General features: G+C 32.4%; 1 protein-coding gene across 2 annotated transcripts in view; it reads right to left on the bottom strand.

Moving 5' to 3' along the window:
* The window catches only part of LOC114331559 (nose resistant to fluoxetine protein 6-like), a 231977-nt gene that overhangs the window by 100347 nt on the left and 111016 nt on the right, over positions 1-20614 (bottom strand). For both annotated transcript variants that reach the window (XM_050643060.1, XM_050643059.1), the window contains exon 6: positions 10976-11133. In XM_050643060.1, the coding sequence (XP_050499017.1) occupies positions 10976-11133 (158 nt within the window). The remainder of the gene's footprint in view (positions 1-10975; positions 11134-20614) is intronic.

Raw genomic sequence — 20614 nt, forward strand, 5'->3', positions numbered from 1 at the left:
GTTACATTGTTCCTTAATGATTCTCTTTTTTCTGATCGTGACTGTTATTTTTATTACCGGTATAATTAAATAAATCTCTTTATACTTTACATCTGCAGATTGTGTCATTGTAATAATTTTAAACAAACCTTTACGGATGTAGGCGATTGTTGAGTGGACTATTTCATGATTAGCATGTGCAATATTTATTTGTTCGGTATTGACTGTTAAAACAAATAGCTCATAAATCGATATTTTTTCATTGTTTATTAGCATTTTATGCTTATGTTTTATTCTAAAAGATAGACAGAATTAATGGTAGGGAACACAAGTGGGATTTTTGCAGTACTCTGGCACGTCAGAAAATCACATGGGGAGAAACCTTGTACCCTGTAAATGTAACCCTACCATATATGGACTCTTAATATAGGGGAGTCCGGTAAAGGGGCCCGAAGAAAAATTATTCTTAGAAAAACTGGAAATTGTCAGATTAAAATAAGGTAAGTTAAGTACATGCAGAACTTAAAGGCAAAATAGAGGGCCGTAAAGGTGTAGGAAGACAACAAGTTTTTTGGTCAAAAAACATTCGTGAATGGGCTCAGATATCAAATCCAGGACAATGATTCCATATTGCAGAAGATCGAGAAGCCTTTGCGATGGTGAAAGCCAACGTCGGATAATTGAAGATCTTATTTCCAAAGTGTCTTAAATCCAAAATTTCGATTTTTTAATTTTTTTTTTGAATCTTTATAGATTTCTTCAGGTCTAGAATAAAGTCTTATGTACCAAAACAACTTATAGGTCTGGATCCCGCATATGAAAAAAAAAGTTGATTAATAGCAAGCTGAAAATTTATTAATAGCTTAAGGGTGTCTAGTCGGATAAACTTTGATATATGGGAACATTGTAACGGTGGCAGTTTTAATTGTGGAACAGTTTAAAAATTTGGAACAGTCGGACCACGAAAACGGCACATTTATTTTGTCCGACAGAACAGACTTAAACTCTCCGAACAGAGATTAAACTATCATGCAAAAATCAGACTGCTATTTATCACCTGTCAGAATTCCTGTCATTTGACATATTCTACATGTTCCACACATTAAAACGCCCATTTGGTGATAAACAGCAATCTGATTTTTGCATGAGAGTTTAATCTCTGTTCGGAGAATTTAAGTCTGTTCTGTCGGACAAAATACAGGTGCCGTTTTCGTGGTCTGACCGTTCCAAATTTTTAATCTGTTCCACAATTAAAACTTCCCCTGTTCCAGTGTTCCCATATATCAAAGTTTGTCCGACTAGACACCCTTAAGCTATTAACAAATTTTCAGCTTGCTATAAATCACCTTTTTTTCATACGCGGGATCCAGACCTATTATTTGCCATTTAAAAGTGCATATGAAAATTGTAAAATTGTATAATTTGTATATTAAATTTGTATGAAAATCTGTAACTTCTGAGTTTTACTATTACATGGATTTAAGACACTTTGGGAATAAGCTCTTCAATTCTGATATAGCACGTGAAGAAGAATGAGCAAAGAAGATGCGAACATAAGGAGTGGCTCACCTGCTCCTTTTATTCTGACAAATCAAATACAACGATAAAATTGATGGGACAGCACAGAATCGGTTCTTCCAAAGTATCAAAGGGTTACATTAAATAAATCTGTATGCCGGAGGTAAAGGGCACTATGTCACAAATTTGTGATTTTACAGGAGAAACGTTTTAAGTTTATTTTTTTGTTTCTTTGTTCACAGGATGTATGTTAATACACATTATGTCACAATCCCTTGTCTTTAATCAATTTATTCTTCAGATTATTAACTTTCAAAATTGTATTATCAGTAGTAATTGCACAAGAGCTCTAAAATTCTATATTAATTTTAGAGATCGAGTGCAATTTTTTGAGATTATTTCATGAATAAAACTGTTCAAAACCAAAATTTTATTGTAATTTATTTATGTAAGTACAAATTAGTAAAATTGAACACACAGTTGTTATAAATGTGTATTTGACGGTTGAAAGTCATCACTTTTATAATTTTTAAAACATTAATTGTCATTAATGTCACTGAATGTATTTTTTCGTAGCAACGAAGGGCATCTGACGTAATATACTTGACGACGAGCAATTATCAGTAGTAATTGCACAAGAGCTCTGAAATTATTGAATTTTTCCCGAGTGACACTTTGACAGTTTTAATTTCACGAGCCGAAGGCGAGTGAAATTATGTCAAAGTGTTACGAGGGCAAGAATTCTATATTAATTTTAGAGATCGAGTGCAATTTGTTGCGATTCAAAAAACTGTTCAAAAACAAAATTTTATTGTAATTTATTTATGTTGTAAGTACAAATTAGTACAATTAAACACACAGATTTTATAAATATTTGGCGGTTGAAAGTCATCACTTTTATAATTTTTAAAACATTAATTGTCATTAATGTGACTGAATGTATTTTTTCGTAGCAACGAAGGGCATCTGACGTAATATACTTAACAACAGGAGATTATCAAAAATTATCGATTTAATTCAGATTTCTGTAGCTTTCTATTGGTCAGAATCTCGTATGAATGAAATAATCAGTAATAATTGCACAAGAGCTCTAAAATTATTGAATTTTTCCCGAGTGACACTTTGACAGTTTTAATTTCACGAGCCGAAGGCGAGTGAAATTATGTCAAAGTGTTACGAGGGCAAGAATTCTATATTAATTTTAGAGATCGAGTGCAATTTGTTGCGATTCAAAAAACTGTTCAAAAACAAAATTTTATTGTAATTTATTTATGTTGTAAGTACAAATTAGTACAATTAAACACACAGTTTTTATAAATATTTGGCGGTTGAAAGTCATCACTTTTATAATTTTTAAAACATTAATTGTCATTAATGTCACTGAATGTATTTTTTCATAGCAACGAAGGGCATTTGACGTAATATACTTGACGACGGGCAATTATCAAAATTATCAATTTAATTTGTATTTCTGTAGCTTTCTATTGGTCAGAATCTCCTATGAATGAAATGATCAAAAATTATCAATTTAATTTAGATGTCTGTAGCTTTCTATTGGTCAGAATCTCCTATGAATAAAATAATCTAAAACACATATTGTGATACTAAACTTGATTTATTAAAAAAAAAATTAAATCACAATATAGTGGACATAGTGCTGCTTACCTCTTCAAGATCTTTTGGGTTATGGTACGAGATATTTACTAATAGCTAGTTATGAAACAGTTCGTGAAGTATCTTTTTCCAAACGCACGCGATTTTTAGAGCACGAGCGACAACGGAGCGAGTGCTATACATCGCGTAAGTTCGCAAAAGTACTTAACGCACAGTTTCATACAATATTTATCTACTTTACGATAAACAAATAAAAAAACTGTAACTCTTCGTCACTGGAATTCATTTCTATTCTACAATTTTTAGAACTTTGACATTTAAAAATCCTAACTCCTTTCAAATCACAAAACTGTCAAAAATTTGGTTGTAAGTCATTGCTCATATTGTCATCACCATGACAGCGCGAAAGTTAAGAATATTTGATTATATGAAAGTGTGCCAAAAAAACCAATTGAAAGTGTGCGGAAAAGTAAATCCCATTTAAAATACATTGTTACTTCACGCACACTTTAAACCCTTCACGCACTGCTATCTATAATGACAGTTTTCACAAACTAAAAACTTATACATAATATGACATAGAGTAGATTAAAATGCATTATACAATGTTAAACTTTAATTTGTTTCTCCTTTATGACAAACATTACAGGGTAAAGTGTAAAACTTAATATTTGTTTACATTTAACGACAGGGATACAGGGATGTACACAGAGTTATAGAGTTTCATGTCCACATGGTGCCCTCTGCCTCTAAACAAAATGTGACATGATACTTTTCATAAAGTGCTTATTGTTATTTTGCTCTTTGTTATTTTATAAAGTAGGACATAGTGCTTTATACCTCTGTGTGGAGAATTAAAAGTTCACTGCAGTATGATCCCAATATTGACAAAAATGGACATAGTGACCTTTACCACTGGCATACAGAAATAGTAAGTGGAAAAGGTGCCAACAAGTTTTACTTATAAAAATATTTTTGTTTACTTTTTTTTGGTGTATATTAAAAATAACTTATCTTTACGTTTCGTAAAAGACTATGCAATAAAAACAAAGAAAATATTACAATGGAAGCCGATAAGTAGGCGAAAAAAAGGAAGGCCCAGAATGAGATGGTTATATGACGTTGAAGTCGACCCTGAAAACCATGAACATAAGACAATGGAGAAGAAGGGCACAAGAGAGATCTGCATGAAACGACATAACCAGACAGGCAAAGAACCATCCAGGTTTATTATGCCAAAAGAAGAAGATATTTCCTTTATTACCTTTCGTAAGGTACCTGTATAGTCCAGAGAAATAAGCTTTTTCTCGTGACACATCCCCCTCCAGGCCGAAACCAAAATTTTTGAGTAGTATGGACATCTATATTAATAACGTTTATGTTTCCTGCAGCCGATTTTGATGATATACATAGTTATAAACAAATGAAGATAAAAAACGGTAAATTTTCGCTTTTTTCGTCTATAACCAAAAAGTTAAGCATTTTAAATAAATTTGAGAGTAAGAAACTCATAAATCGTCTAAAAAATTTCAATATGGCGTTCGCTGAATATGTCTTCCTTATTGGTTGCTTAGAAAATTTCAAAATAAATTATAAATTTTGAGTTTTTATAAATATTCATAACGTGTGTAAAAATTAACTTAGAACCTTCTTATTACACAAATTGCTGAGACTTCTGGTGCTTAAATTATATTTTAAATTTCAAAGCAATTGGTCAAATAGTTTAAAAGATATTTAATTTGTTTATCCCAAATTCATTTATTTGCAACACTAGAAGTCAGAAAATTATGAGGTTACAGTAAGACTTCTTACAGTTTATGGAAGAAGGACATTTATACTATTGACTTAATTAAAAAAAATTACAAAAAGTAATTTTAAACAGTGTAAAATTATTTTGCAAAAACACGTCGAATTTTTGCTTACTTATAAACAACTAGAATAACTTTTTAACCGTTACCCGTAGAAAAATTATTTTTTCATATTTGGAAAGACTGAATTTTTATACACATTTAGAGAGAATTTCAATTGTCCCAGGACAATTAGGGACGAAGGTAGCCTCCCCCTTTTTTTAATTCACATGTTTTTGCAAAATAATTTTGCAGTATTTAGAATTATTTTTTGTCACTTTTTTTAATTAAATTAATAGTATAAATTTTCTTCTTTCATAAACTATTCAAAGTATTTGTGTAACTTCATCATTTTCTGACTTATAGCGTTGCAAAAAAAATTAATTTTAAAAAAGCAAATTAAATACCTTTTAAACTATCTGACCAATTGTTTTGAAATTTTGGGTATGATTTAAGCACCAGAAGTCTCAGCATTCCGTGTAATAAGAACGTTCTAAGTTAATTTTTACATAAGTTATGAATATTTATAAAAACTCAAAAGTTATGATTTATTTTGCAATTTTCTAAGCAACCAATAAGGATAGACATATTAAGCGAACGCCATATGGAAGTTTTTTATACGATTTATTAGTTTCTTACTCTCAAATCTGTTTAAAATGCTTAACTTTTTGGTAATAGACGAAAAAAGCGAAAATTTACCGTTTTTTGATCTTCATTTGTTTATAACTATGTATATCATCAAAATCGGCTGCAGGAAACATATAGGTTATTATTATAGATGTCCATGTTACTCAAAAAATTTGGTTTCGTCCTGGAGGGGGTAGTGTCACCAACAGGATAATTTTTTCCTTATTTCTCTGAACTAGTAATATTATTGTATCTTTAATATTTTATGTCTTATATTATTATAAAAAAAAAAATAACGTCTGGGATAAACAATGGGAATCACTTTTAAATTCATAGATGGATCAAGCTGATTTTTGAATTGAATTTTGCTTAATTCCTAGAAGTAGGTACCTATTATTTTTACACCTATACTTTAGGTTTTCAATCTATAAAAACTACAATCGGTTTGATACATTACCTAGAATGGTCCCCTCCTTCTGTTCAGATTCACCCACAACATTTCTATGTATTAATATCATTAACAAAGTGCTTTAGGCACTATAGAAAAACCAAATGATACATTTGAAAGTCAAAGTAATTTACTGAAGTCGATACACTTTTATTGTTTTGTCATGTATTTTAATTTTACACCTGTTTCGTTATTATTGAGTAGGCATGTACCTATACTTATTAGCTCTATAATAATTTGTAATAATTAAAGGCAACTAATTATTGTTGATATATAATTTACATACTAATAGGTATCTAATAAAATAATTAATTGGAAAATTATAAATATCCCGTTTAAATTTTGATATAATATTATTATTGTAATTAGCGTCAATATGTATTACCTATCTTTTATATATTATAAATATAGTTTAGCTCTCTAGGCCTAGAAGGCCCATGGCTTGGTTTACTATTCCTTTCCAATCTCTCCTATTTGCTGCTTTATTTTTCCAATTTGTGATTTCCAGTTCTTCTATGTCTTTTTCAACATCTTTCGTCCAACTGGTTTTCGGTCTACCTTTCTTCTTCTTTCCTCCTATTCCTCCCGTTAGTATTCTTTTGAGAAGTCTCGTGTTTGGCATCCTTTGGATATCAGTCCTTGTGATTTTATGATCCCTACTATGTTCGGTTCACCATACATTCACTCCAGTTCTACATTTGGTCTTCATATCCACATTTCATTCCATATCTTTCCGCCAAATATTTTTCTTAGGACTTTTCTTTCCCACATTTTAAACATGACTTTCTCGGATTTGTTCATCGTCCATATTTCACTGGCATACAATACTATAGGTCTTATCACTGTCTTATATATTCTTATCTTAGCCCCTCTAGATATGTTTGTCTTGTGTCTTTAGAGCAAAGATACAAGGATTACTAGCCATAATTCTCGCTTGGATTTCTTCTTTTATATTTGGTCTCCTAGTGAATGTCGCTCCTAGATATTGTTTACCTCTCTATTTAATCGAATTTATATATTTTTGCCTCTGTGTTTATTGTCAGATATTGTCCTTGTGTGATTCTCGTTCTGTCCATTCCATATATTTAGTCTTTAGTCTTTTCTTCGTTTATGTATATCCCCTTCTTTCTTGCTATCGCCTCTAGTCTTTTTAGTATTTCTTTTAATTCTTGTTTGCTTCTGGCTATCAGTACTCTGTCAACAGCGAATGCCAATCATTGGTGTTTTCGTTGGTATACAAGTCCTGTCCTGTTAATTTCAGCCTGATGACCATTTCAATAAGGATACTGAACAACAATGATGACAGTGGGTCTCCTTCTCGTACCCCTTCGCCGACCTTAAACTTATCTGTGTCCTTTCCATTTATTTTAACCCTGTTTTCTGTTTCTCTGAGTGTAACTTGTATTATCTTTATTAATTTTTCAGTATTCCACTTTCTCATAGTGACTTGTATATTTCTTTGCGTTTAACTCTGTCAAAAGCTTATTTAAATTCGATGAATAGGGCCATTGTAGATTTCCCGTATTCGTAGCTTTCCGCTTGTATCTCACGCAGTAGGAAAATTTGAAATTTATCAAACTGGTTCATAATTTTCTAATACTTCTGCTCCCCTTGTTCTTCTTCTCATTGTTCTTCTTTCTCTTCTTCATCTTCTAGATCTTCTTCTTCTTGTTCATCCTGGGTGCAAGTAAATTGTCCCAATAATGACACATCGCATGGCTCCTCGATAGAATCAAATGAATCCTCAATTGTTGGTGATTCAACATTGGAGCACGACCGGTTTTGACAATTAGTGCATGCTACCGAACAAAACAGTCCAACTTTTTGCAACCACATTTAGCGCTACATCCCTTTTTACAGTTGCAAAAAATTGTGTTCAGTAGTTTTTCCGGCGCAGGGGGGAGTAAAGTTTGAATTTGTTCTAATGAACTGTCGACTAATTTCCATCCCCAGTCTTTTGGATCTAGCTGATAACCAAGCCACACTTGAACTTGGTAATATACCCGAAAAAGATGTTGATGAGCAGCCGCTGAGGTTGGAGGAAGACAAGATAACTGCACTTGTTTTTTGTTGCGAGTACTTTTAAAAAAACATGCATATCGAAACTTATCTAAGCACGTACTTTTTTAGGCGCTCCATACGTAGAGAGAAGAAAGCTAATTCCGTTGGAAATAACTTCTTGTGGAGTTGAATTAGTTTTTTTAAAAAACTTCAGCACATGGAAATAAATCTTGTTTTTCAAGCATTTTAAAAACAGTCGTTTTGCCCCTCCTGAAAATGCAGATATCGTATCACAGCCAGTTATTGCGTGTAAAAATAGTATATGATTATGATATTTTGCCAAAGTAGATAAACTTTTCGATGAATATATTTCCGATTGGTGTTGAGCTTTTCCAGGTTTTAAAAAAAAATAGTTTTTTCGATTGGAGTTCTACCAGTGAGTAATACGAGCAAGTCTACATCTTCACCTACAACAATAGTTGTATTTGTTAAATTGAATTGCTCTATGGCTGTTTCAATTATCATTACGTCAGCATCATTATAAGCTTGTTTTACCGATATATTTTCAGCATTAAACTTATCTTTCAGCATTGAAATGAACCGAGATTTGTTGTAAGAATTTGCAAGAAATTTCAGTTGAGTGGTAGATACTGTCATAGATTGATCAAATAAAATATTAGAAGATGAATCAGCTCTTTCAGTACTTGCATTGATTAATGTTTTTATACCACGTACAACGGTAACAATTTAACCTTCAGTTAAAACTTTAGCGCAAATAAAACAATATTCTGAAATTTTTGTTATAACAATGAAAATAATACGAAATAGGTTAAAAAATATAGGTTTAACACGTATTTTCACTCCGGAGTAGTACTTAAGACTAATTAATACCTCGAGGTTGTCATCTACCTGAAGGATTTCGCCACCCAGGAAGATTACGGTGTAATTTGCATAAGTATTTATTAGTAGTTAGCAATAAACATTTTGCCTAGAAAGTTGTCTTTCATTATTATGTTCAAACCCTTCTGAGAAAAGAATAGGTAGGGTGATTAGATTAGCCGACGAACGTGTTTATTCCGACAAAACCCATCTTTACAAATTGAACTAAGGCGCATAAATAAACATAATTATTATAAGTTAATACTTTGTCATATCAATTTACTATTTTTGTTGGGATTAAGCCGTAAAATTCAAATAATTCTTATTATTTTCGCGTTACATTCACTTTGTAAAGATTTTTTTGTTGGCACTGTAATTTAATACAGCTTATATATTGCATCCCTCGGTAGACCGCAAGCTGTATAGTAGAAACATTATCATATTTATAATCTTATTATTATGTGTAATATAAGTTAAGTTGACCGATAGAATATTATGTTTACTTGTATTACAGCTTCAGTGGTGTATATACCTGGTGTACTAATACATATATTATGACGATTAGAAGTCTTTCAACTCTTTGAATCGTTGTATCTCAAAAACAGTGGCTCTTAGGAAAAAAACTATTAAGATATTTTTTATAGATAATTATCTAACCTATATTTTCTGTTAGAACTAATTTTACGATAAAACTTACCGTTTCGCTGAAAATCGCTAAAAACCATATTTGGTGACCTTTGACCCCGCGTAAATTTTTTAGCACGGGTCGGATTTATGAGGACTTTTTAGATTTAATTTATGATGGTATTTTGAACAGTCCTGTCAATTTTCAGCTTGATGGTAATTATTGTAGCCTCACTCCTATTTTTGAGTCTAACTAGACCGGTCTAAGAATGAACCGCAGAGCAAGGAAAGAGACAAGAAGTACGCAGTGCAATGGAAGATAAATGTCTACAAGCAGATGGCTGCATATATCTCAAGCATTAGAAGGTATATGCTAATCTATTTTCTAACTACTATACATACTAGTATAAATATAGATGATGGATGTTGTTACAGTGGCAATCTACGTTTTAAGTTTGTACAATTTAATTTACGTTAATTTACATTAAAGGGCCGGCATAGCTCAGGCGGTAGTATGCTTGGCTCGAGTGCAGGTAGGCCGGAGTTCAAATCCCACCGCCGACAAGAACAACTAGACATTTTTAAAAATGTCTATAGGCCCCAGGTGGACTCAGCCTGAATAAAATGAGTATCTTGGGTAAAACCATTGGTAATAATAGGCGGCTGAAGAGTAGCACTGGCCCTGTTACCTTCCTTGTATACCTTAGGCCCTAGATATAGCAGACTACCCTGCTATACTCCCAAAGCAACGTGAGCGGTATAAAACCGGAGACTATTATTATTATCTAATTTACATTAAAAAATTTGATATTCATATTGTTAATTTAAAGTTTAAATGAAACACAAATAGGCCTGGATCCCACGTACAAAAAAAATTTTTATTATTAGCAAGCTGAAAATTTGTTTATAGCTTAACGGTGTCTCGTCGGACAAACTTTGATGTATGGGAACATTGGTACAGGGGAAGTTTAAATTGTGGAACAGGTTAAAAATTTGAACGCCAGACTACGAAAATGTTCCATGTATTTTGTCGGAGAGAACATCCAATGTATTTGTTATCCTTTCATTAAACTCGCAAAAATCAGACTGGTATTTATCACCAACTGGGCATTTTAATAAGTCCGACACATAGAGCATGTCAAATGACAGGTGATAAAAATAGCAGTCTGATTTTTGCATGAGAGTTTATTGAAAGGGTAACAAATCAATTGGAAGTTCTGTCCGACAAAATACAAGGGACGTTTTCTTAGTCTGACGTTCCAAACCTGTAACCTGTTCCACAATTAATACTTCCCCTGTTAAAGTATTCCCGTACATCAAAGTTATCCGACTAGACACTGTTAAGCTGTTAACAAATTTTCAGCTTGCTATGAATCAGTTTTTTTGATACGCGTGATCCAGGCCTAAAAGCCCGTAAATTGGAATAAACATGACTTACCTTATATATCTTAGTAATATAATAAATCCAGGATTTAGGCGATGTCTATCCATTTGGTTTAGAAGACTGTAAACTACTAGAAGTCCACTGAGAATGAAAAAGGAGTCCACGAATAAATCTCCATGAAATAATAAGCATGCTACCGATGATCTGTATTGCTAAAATTAAAATAGGTACGTTAAAGATAGCCTTAATAAAATCGAAGGCTTCTAGCCAGAGTTATAATTAACTAATCACTAGGGCGCGGTTATATGTAAATTACATATTTTTACATACAGACCAGGACTAATCTGTAAAAAAACGTGTATTTTTGGATGTGAGGGGTGGCATTCGGATTTTTGCAGATAAAGTTAGGTGACGCCTTCAGTAATAATAACACAGCCCAACAAAAAAAATTTTTGTCTTGCTGCCGAAAAAAAACAACTGATTTTAGTTAATTCATCTGTGCTGATTCCAAAAATGCAAACCTTTTCTTTGTATCAGCTCTAGCTTTCGAGATATAATATACTTATCAACTTCTTAAATATTCTTACATTTCTGTATATTCCACCACTTTAATTGCAATATGTTTATAAACAAACTTAACAAGTTCTAAGACAAATGGGCAAATGAACAAAAGGGCCTATTTTGGTGTTCATTTAGGAGATCAAGACGAATCCTGAGCTCCACATGTAGTATGCAAAACTTGTCTTGAAAACTTGCGACAGTGAACGAAAGGACAACGGAAATGTTTAAATTTGGTTTTCCAATGGTATGGAGGGAACCAAAAAATCATTTTGACGATTGCTATTTTTGTCTTGTGAATATAAAGGGCATTTAATCGTAACAATCGACATACGTGAACATATCCTAACCTGGATTCAGCAATAAGACCAATTCCACATCAGCTTGAACAGATACCCATTCCAATATTTAGCAGTCTACCTATGTTACCAGAGCATAATGCCCAGACGTTATCTGACGAACTGCAAAATAATAGATTTGAGAAAGCCGACAGTGATTTTGAAGGGGATTCAACACGTCCTGAGCGCTTTACTCAGGAAGAGCTAAGCGATCTTATCAGAAATTTGAACCTTAAAATGGATTTTTCCGAGTTTCTTACCTCCAGACTAAAAGAAAATAATGTTCTTCCCAAGACACCAAAATTACATACTACCGTAATGGAGATAAAAGGTCTTTTGCCTTTTTTTCTCAGCAAGATCATATGGTTTTTTATAACAATATTAAAGGACTGTTAGAAAAAATGGGTGTATCGGAGTATACACCAGATCATTGGCATCTTTTTATCGACAGTTCCAAACGAAGTTTAAAGTGTGTCCTTCTACATAATGGTAACAAATATGAAAGTATACCAATTGGGCATTAGAGTGGAATAAATGCTCAAAAATTTTAACAAACACGGTTGTCATAATATGAGTATTAAAATTCATTACCTCCACAGCCGCTTAGACCGTTTCCCAGAAAATTTTCACCAAGATGTCAAACCGATGGAAGCGGAGTATCAGGGAGATGGGCTATCACATGATGGCAGATTACTGTTGGAATCTTCAAAGGAACCGTCCTTATAAAGCCTTTGCAAGAAAATCATATAAAAGGAAGTTTTAGGTGACGCCGAATAACACATTTTTTTGTTGCGACGCCGCCAGTTCGGTTAGATGAAAAGTTAAGTTTTTTTGGCAGATATGTGTGATGATTTTTGTAAGTACATTATTGTACAATAAATATCTTACTTTTTATTCGTATTTGGTTTATATCATGGGTAGCAGCACTACATATATGTAGGTAGTGCTGCGTTAAATTACCCTATATGTTAGAAATGTAATCTGTTGTCGTATTTTTTGAAAACGATCTGATGGAGCAAATCTGGTGGCATTTTTGGAATCAGCAGATCCAAATTACCTAGAAATATTAAAAAAATTTCCAGCAGCAAACTGTGTGTTTACCAGTGTAATTGACTTATGCTCCTTCTCAAATATGCCCCGAACATTAATAAAAAAATTAATATATTTAAAAATTTCGAAAAACATTGATTTTTTTTCTGTTTTGTTTGCTTATAACTTTAAAACGTTTCGTTTTGGAACAAAGTCGTAGAAAAATAAAATAAAGATAATTAAATTTTGTATGATATACGACTGTCTTAAGGTATTACCTTTTCTGCAATATAGCAATAAATACAAAATAAGGGAGCAAAATACGCCTGTTGTTATTCAATGTTTCTTAACCACTTTGGTGGCACTTCGAACCTTATTAATTCGCTTAGAAAATTCTTATATCTTACTTAAATGGTCTACCAAATTTCATTAAAATCGACCTAATAGATTTTGCAATGTAAATGTTTTTAAAAAAGTTCAAATTTTTTAAAATCTTTCTGAACAAAAAGTAGACCATTTAAAATTGGCTAATTTTTTTACATATAAAGAGGTGCTCTACCTATCTAATACACTTTACAGAATTAAAATCTCATTATTTAAGGGGCCTCAGCAATGTTTTAAAATTATAAACAATTTTTTAGCTTATAAACAAATAGCTTTGTTTAATAATAAAAAAATTAATTTTTAGCAATGCAAATAATTAAAACCGGTATAATTTGACTTCAAACTTTCAAATGCTGTCAGCAGAATTGCTATTTTATTTTTTAATCAAAAGTTACTTTCGTTAAAAAATTGCAATTTTACGATTTTTTGAATATTCCATCGCGTTTATCTCGAAAACTATGCATCCTACGAAGAAACTTGTAAGAACATTTTTTGCTTAGAATTACCCAAGAAATACACAAAAACATGTTTTATTGTGTATGTATATTTTGCGAAAAATCGATGTTATGTAATTACTCAAGTTCTTTGTTTATAACAATCTTATCGACATCCGGATCAACTGTTACCCAAAAAATTCGTGTTCTACGGGTCAAAGTACATAAAAAAACTTGGGTAAGTCCATCTAAATAAAGGAGCCCGTAGCACCCCTTTCTGGACACAGCACTAATGTGTTTATAAGCCAAAAAATTGTTTATAACTTTAAAACATTGCTGAGGCTGCTTAAATAATCCGATTTCAATTCTGTGAAGTGCACTAGATAGTTGTGCTTCTTTATATGTAAAGAAATTGACAAATCTTTGTCTGTTCTTGTTTTTGTTGTGCAAGATTTTAAAAAATTTTAATATAAAAAAAAGTTTAGATTGCAAAATTATTATGCAAAATCTAGTAAGTCAATTTTAATGTTTGGTGTTTTGGACAGTTTTAGCACATTACAAAAATTTTCTAAGCGAATTAGGAAGGTTCCAAGTGTAACCTAAGTGATGGAAAAACATTGAATAAGGACAGGCTTGTTTTGTCCCCTTATTTTATATTTATTGCTATTTTGCAGCAAGGGTGTGAAATTAAGACATTTTTAACCAATCGTATATGATAGAAAGTTTAATTATCTTTGTTTTATTCCAATACGACTTTGTTCCAAAATGAATCGTTTTAAAGTTATAAGCAAAGAAAATAGAAAAAATTTTATTTTATTTTTTTTATTAATGTTCCGGGCATATTTGAGAAGGAGCATATGTCAATTATTATTAACGAAGTTATCACCTAACTTTATCCGCAAAAATCCGAATGCCACCTCTCACATCCACCTAAAAACAGATCCTTCCTGTTCTAATATATTACATATTTATAGATTTTTTGAAAAAAGTACATATTTAAGTGGTAAATACATATATTTACATATTTTCTTCACTTTACTCCGCAATGGAAAATATCTTCAAAACAACTTGAAAAAGCCAACAATTTGACTGTTACACGATGCATTCAAGACACTTTGACAAACTTCTTTTTGTCAGATGCCATTCCATTAAATACATTTGTGATTTTCTATCGGATGCTGCCCTATATACAGGGTGTTTGGTAAAAAATGGGCCATAGCTTAACCTCAGATTCCTTAGCTTAAAATAGGTCGATTAAAGCTAACTTACCTTAGTACGAAAGTTGATAAGAACCGAAATACAGGGTGTCAAAGTTAAACTTCTATTTTATTTATTTAAGAATATTCCCCGACAGATATGGGATAACAACACGAAATTTGGTAAGCGGGGATTATTTGGGACGAGAAATTTAAATTCTCCACCAAAAATGATGTGTTACCCAGAGGGCGCCACATACTTCTTTCAACGCTGATTTAATACGTTCAATTTTTTATTCCCCACTCTACATACTTTTTGAATCAAAACTTTTATTCTCTTAATATTGTGTTTTATTGTTTTATTTAAAACGTGTTTTAAATCTGCGATATAACATAATTTTTTGCACAATATTTTTGTACATAGTTACACCCGAACATGTTCGAACATTGTAAGATCCAAGACAGGTGAATTACTTACTACAACGGATGACCAAGTAGAGAGATGGAAAGAGCACTTTCAGGAGATGCTAGGCACGCCCAGGGATCACGCAGATGAAATTGTTGAACACCCGCAGAATATAGACTTGCATATATCTTGCGAGTCCCCTTCCAAAACGGAGACAATAACAGCTATCAAATCTCTGAGAAATAACAGGTCCCCGGGAATCGATAGCATTGCTGCCGAACTACTCAAAACTGACCCGCATCTAACCGCTGAGCTTTTGCTCCCCATAGTCCGAGAGGTGTGGGAAACAAGCCGCATTCCAGCGGGCTGGAAGAAAGGTAACATTATTAAGCTTCCAAAAAAGGGCAACCTCACACTGTGCAAAAATTGGAGAGGAATAACCTTGTTTACCGTCTTAAATAAAATTTTTACGACCATCATACATAAAAGATTAACAAACAAGGTTGAATTTCGAGCAAATCAAGCAGGTTTTAGACCAGAATCTTCCTGCATAGATCACATTAATACTGTGAGGGTAATAATGGAACAATCGGTTGAATGGAACACACCTCTATACATGGCTTTTGTTGATTTCGAACGTGCCTTTGACAGCCTATCTCATGCTGTTATATGGAAAATTTTAGAGCTAAGAAACATTCCTCATAAAATAATTTCGATTACAAAGTCACTGTACACTCAGTGCCGCGCCAGCAGGTGGTAGCGCCTGTGTGCAAAACATTTAATGGCGCCCAAAAAATAGGTATAACCGGGGGGGGGTTGGAGGTTATAACCACCCCATTTGGATGTACTTTGAGCTCTACACCATTACTATTCCATACCCCCCAGAGATCATCAAGTCAGTAGTTGTAACTCCCCCCTCCCCCTTAGCATCATCCTGGTTACACCTTTGCCCAAAAAATACGCAATTTTTTAAAAAATTGTCCCGTTAAATAAAACAATGAGACTAAAAATGAACAATTATTTATTATAACCAAACAAAAACAATTAAAAATTCTCACACATGCAACAGGAGAATAAAGTTAAAATAAAAAAAAAATAAATCTTTGGAGTAACAACATAAAAATCTAAAGATATGGTACAGTTGATCACAAACCCTTTTTTCAGTTCGTCATTAATTTTTACGTCATATAAGATTTTAAGAATGTCGCGAATCACTGCATGACATTTTAGTTAAATCTGACAGTTGTCAGAATATTAATATTTAAAATATTTTAAGGAAATAATAAATAAATATAGAAAACAATTTCACTATACAATGTCAAAATATACCAATGACATAAAATATTTATATTTACGTCGTTGACAAATTTCTAACCTAGAATTACAATTGTCATTTTATCCGTTGATTGTAAAAATACTGTCACGATAGATTACTTTTGTTTCAAATTATCATTATTCACATCACGGATTGGTTATCTATTTAGACTATTGTATTTGTCAACTAATTAAACACATTAAGTAAACACAGTAAGTCGCTTTAATAGAACTTTTCATTCACAGTCATTTGTTTCGAGCTTCTGTCATAAGTCGTATAATCCGTGTATATTAATATTATACACAGATTATACAACATATGACAGAAGCTCGAAACAAATGACAATCGATGAAAAGCCCTATATGCAAATATCCTTCAACGAATACATAATTTTCGAAATCCTATATACAGGGTGTTTGGTAAGAAATGGGCCATAGCTTAACCTCAGGTTCCTGAGGTTAAAATAGGCCGATTTAAGCTAACTTACCTTAGTACAAAGTTTACAATAACCGAGATACAGGGTGTCAAAGTTAAACTTTTTTTTTATGTATTATTGAATATTTCCTGACAGGCATGAGATATCAAGACAAAATTTGGTATGTGGGAGTTTTTTGGGACGAGAAAACTAAATTCCTTACCAAAAATTATGTCTTACCCAGAGGGCGTCACATACGCCTTTCAGCACTCATTTAATACGTTCAATTTTTTTTATTCGTCACTCCGTATAATTTTGACATTAAAATTTTTATTTCTCTATTAGTTTTACTTAAAAAAGGCATACCTCTTTCATCTCCCTAAACTCAACCGTTTTCGAGATAAACGCATTTTAAATCTGCAGTACAACATAATTTTTAGCATAATATCATTGTAGTTACACAAGAAAAATAACTTAAAACCATAAAATTATCTAAAAATGTATCGCAAATTTCTTCAAATGGAATTTGCGATGCAATGACATAAATTTGAGATTAGATTGAATGAAGAGTTTCACTTAAAACAACTAACCACTAACCGGATTAGTACATTCAAGATATAAAGGACTTTTACGAAACGGGAGTCTTACAACTTGTAACAGGAAAAAATAAATCAACACTAATATTCCTTGTGAATTTCGAATAGTAATAAAGCACGTCCAAATTCTCGGTATCTTAGGGTTCCAATAATAAAATATGAACTTTGGTTTATCATAGAAAGAACAGTTCAAATAAAAACCTTTCGACTTTTTATGATTTTCTTTTAAAAAGCCGCATATCTAGGCCCTGGTCAATAAACAACACATGGTATCAGTCTGTCACTTCCCTCAAAAACATAATACAAAAGTATATTTTTGAAAGGTTACGCTCGGTAAAGGTTTTTTCCATTGTAAATCATTTTCATATACTGAAACTACGGCCTACCCACTGACGAATACTTTACACAAAAAAGGAAAGATTTAAAAATAATTGAGTAATACTATCATAGGATTATTGATTTTGTCTATAATTTAATTTTTTTCTAATACAGGCAACAAAAGTTATGTTTGCGTTTAAATTTTAAATAAATTACATATGCATAAGTTTTTCGAATTATCCTACTATACTATAGCGGGTTTATTGAGTTTTATTTGTCTGTCTGTGGTTTAAATATATCTAATATCAGCTAATTAATTTGTATGTTTATTGAAATTTACCAAAAAAATTTTTTTTGATCTTTGTTGGTGGGAATTTTCCGTATTCCTCCCTAGATCCGTACACCATGCTTTTGTTACACCCTGTATCATGTCTACTTTTGTAATTTAATTAACTTACCTTATTTTATATGATGTACTTACTATATACGTATCGCGAGTATATAAATACATACCACTATAGTTTTCACTTGCACTATTATTGTCACAGGATTATTGGCAGGGTCGGCGATAACAGGATAATGCACTGCAGGTGGGCGCCTCTCTTTAGGGGGCGCCAAAATGAGCTTTTTTTGCGTGCGTGGTACAAAATACTAATTTAAAAAACCGAAGGCCGCCAGTCTTTGCTAGTTTTGCGGTAGTGCGGCTTATACCGTAGCGCCGGTACCGGCTGATTATTTTATTTGAGATTTACTTATGCATGCAGGGATCCGAAAACTGACAAGTTAAAACAAAAAATAATATAGTAATTAATGCTGTCCCGACTTAGCGAAGCCAAAATAACAATTTTCAAATCTTGTCGATTCGTTATTTGTGGCACGTTCGGTAAATGGGTAAATTTGGCTCGTGTAAAAGCTTTGTAACTACTCTAGTGGCGCCCCTTAATTGCTGGCGCCTGGGTGCTCCGCACACATTGCACACGTGGACGGCGCGGCCCTGTGTACACTGAGGCGACGTGCAGCGTGACACACAATGGGATCAACAGTGACGAATTTGACGTACTTACTGGAGTCAGACAGGGATGTGTGCTTTCTCCGTTTCTGTTTAACATAGCTCTAGACTATGTTCTCTCCAAACTAGACTTTGACACAAAAGGGATACAATGGACGTTAACCACACGCCTAAGTGATCTGGAATACGCCGACGATATCTGCCTGTTAGGACAAAGGTTCCAGGATGTGGCCGACCAGTTGGAAACATTATCCACTGAGGTCAATAAAATAGGTTTAAAAATCAATATTAGTAAAACCAAATCCATGAGAATAAACGGAAGGAACAACACGCTATTTAATATCGACAACATGCAGATTGAAAATGTGGAAAACTTCACGTACCTTGGAAGTGTCATAACAGAATACATACCTTTTACGAAAAAAAGGTATTCTTTATAAAAATCTCTGTATGTCCTAAGACCGAAGATTCAACCAACAGATATGACATTTTATTAATTTTATACGAGTTATGTCAAAAAATATGAATTTCACTCAAAAGTAAAGTACCTTTATTTTTCACAATATTGAAAACGGTTATTAAAAAAGTTGTTTAGAATTAAAAACTATGTGTCAATATGCAATTACATCCTTCTAATTGAAATACTGTGAAATATAAAGGTGCTATAATATTGAGCGAATTTCATATTTTTTGACACATCTCGTATAAAATTAATAAAAGTTGATATATCATGGTTGTCTCTTAGATTTTAAACCATGCAAAGTTTTTTATGAAGAATAACTTTTTTTCGTAAAATGAATAATAAACGAGTTATGATATTTGTAATTATTAAAAACGATGTTGGGTATCCATCATAAATTTGAGAAACATATTTTTTTTTCAATAAGAAGCATGTAATTGCATATTTCATCTTAGTTTTTAATTCCAAACAACTTTTTATCATAAGAATTTTCGATATTGAGAGAAATAAAGGTACTTTACCCTTAGCCGAAATTCATATTTTTTGACATACCTCGTATAATATTGAGAAAATTTGATATCTGATAATTGAATCTTAGGTTTTGGGGCATGCAGAACTTTTTATAAAGAATAACTTTTTTTCGTAAAATTAATAATAAAAAAGTTTCCCATATGTTTCCAACTCAAGTAGACACGCTGTATATATACACCCGAAAAGTAAACTTAAAACCATAATAATTGTGCAAGTTCTCATATGTATATTATTGCATCGCAAATTCCATTTGAAGGAATTTGCGATACATTTTTGGATATTATTATGGTTTTAAGTTTATTTTTCGGTTGTAACTACAATGATATTATGCAAAAAATTATTTTGCATCGCAGATTTAAAATGCGTTTACATTTATTAACATAGTAAGCAAGTAAGATTTCCTTAAAGTAGGGGAGTGCAATTAGAACGAAAGCATGCATTGTTTCGGAAAAACTCAAACAAGCTTATATTTTTCTAAAACTTTTTTGTTAGTTTATATACATTTTAAAGTAAAAAGTTCTACTCAGGGACCGCAGACGTTCGGAAACAATTAGCGTCTCTTTGCAAAGACAATGACGTCGACCTTGCAAAGTAACAAGACACTTACTCAACACACACACTACACATTACTCCCCTGACTTAGTGATAAGTTATACAATTACGTGGCTAAAGGTTCTAGTTCTAAACCAAACCCAGAATCAGAG

Source organism: Diabrotica virgifera, chromosome 2, assembly GCF_917563875.1.
Source record: "Diabrotica virgifera virgifera chromosome 2, PGI_DIABVI_V3a".
NCBI lineage: Eukaryota > Metazoa > Arthropoda > Insecta > Coleoptera > Chrysomelidae > Diabrotica > Diabrotica virgifera.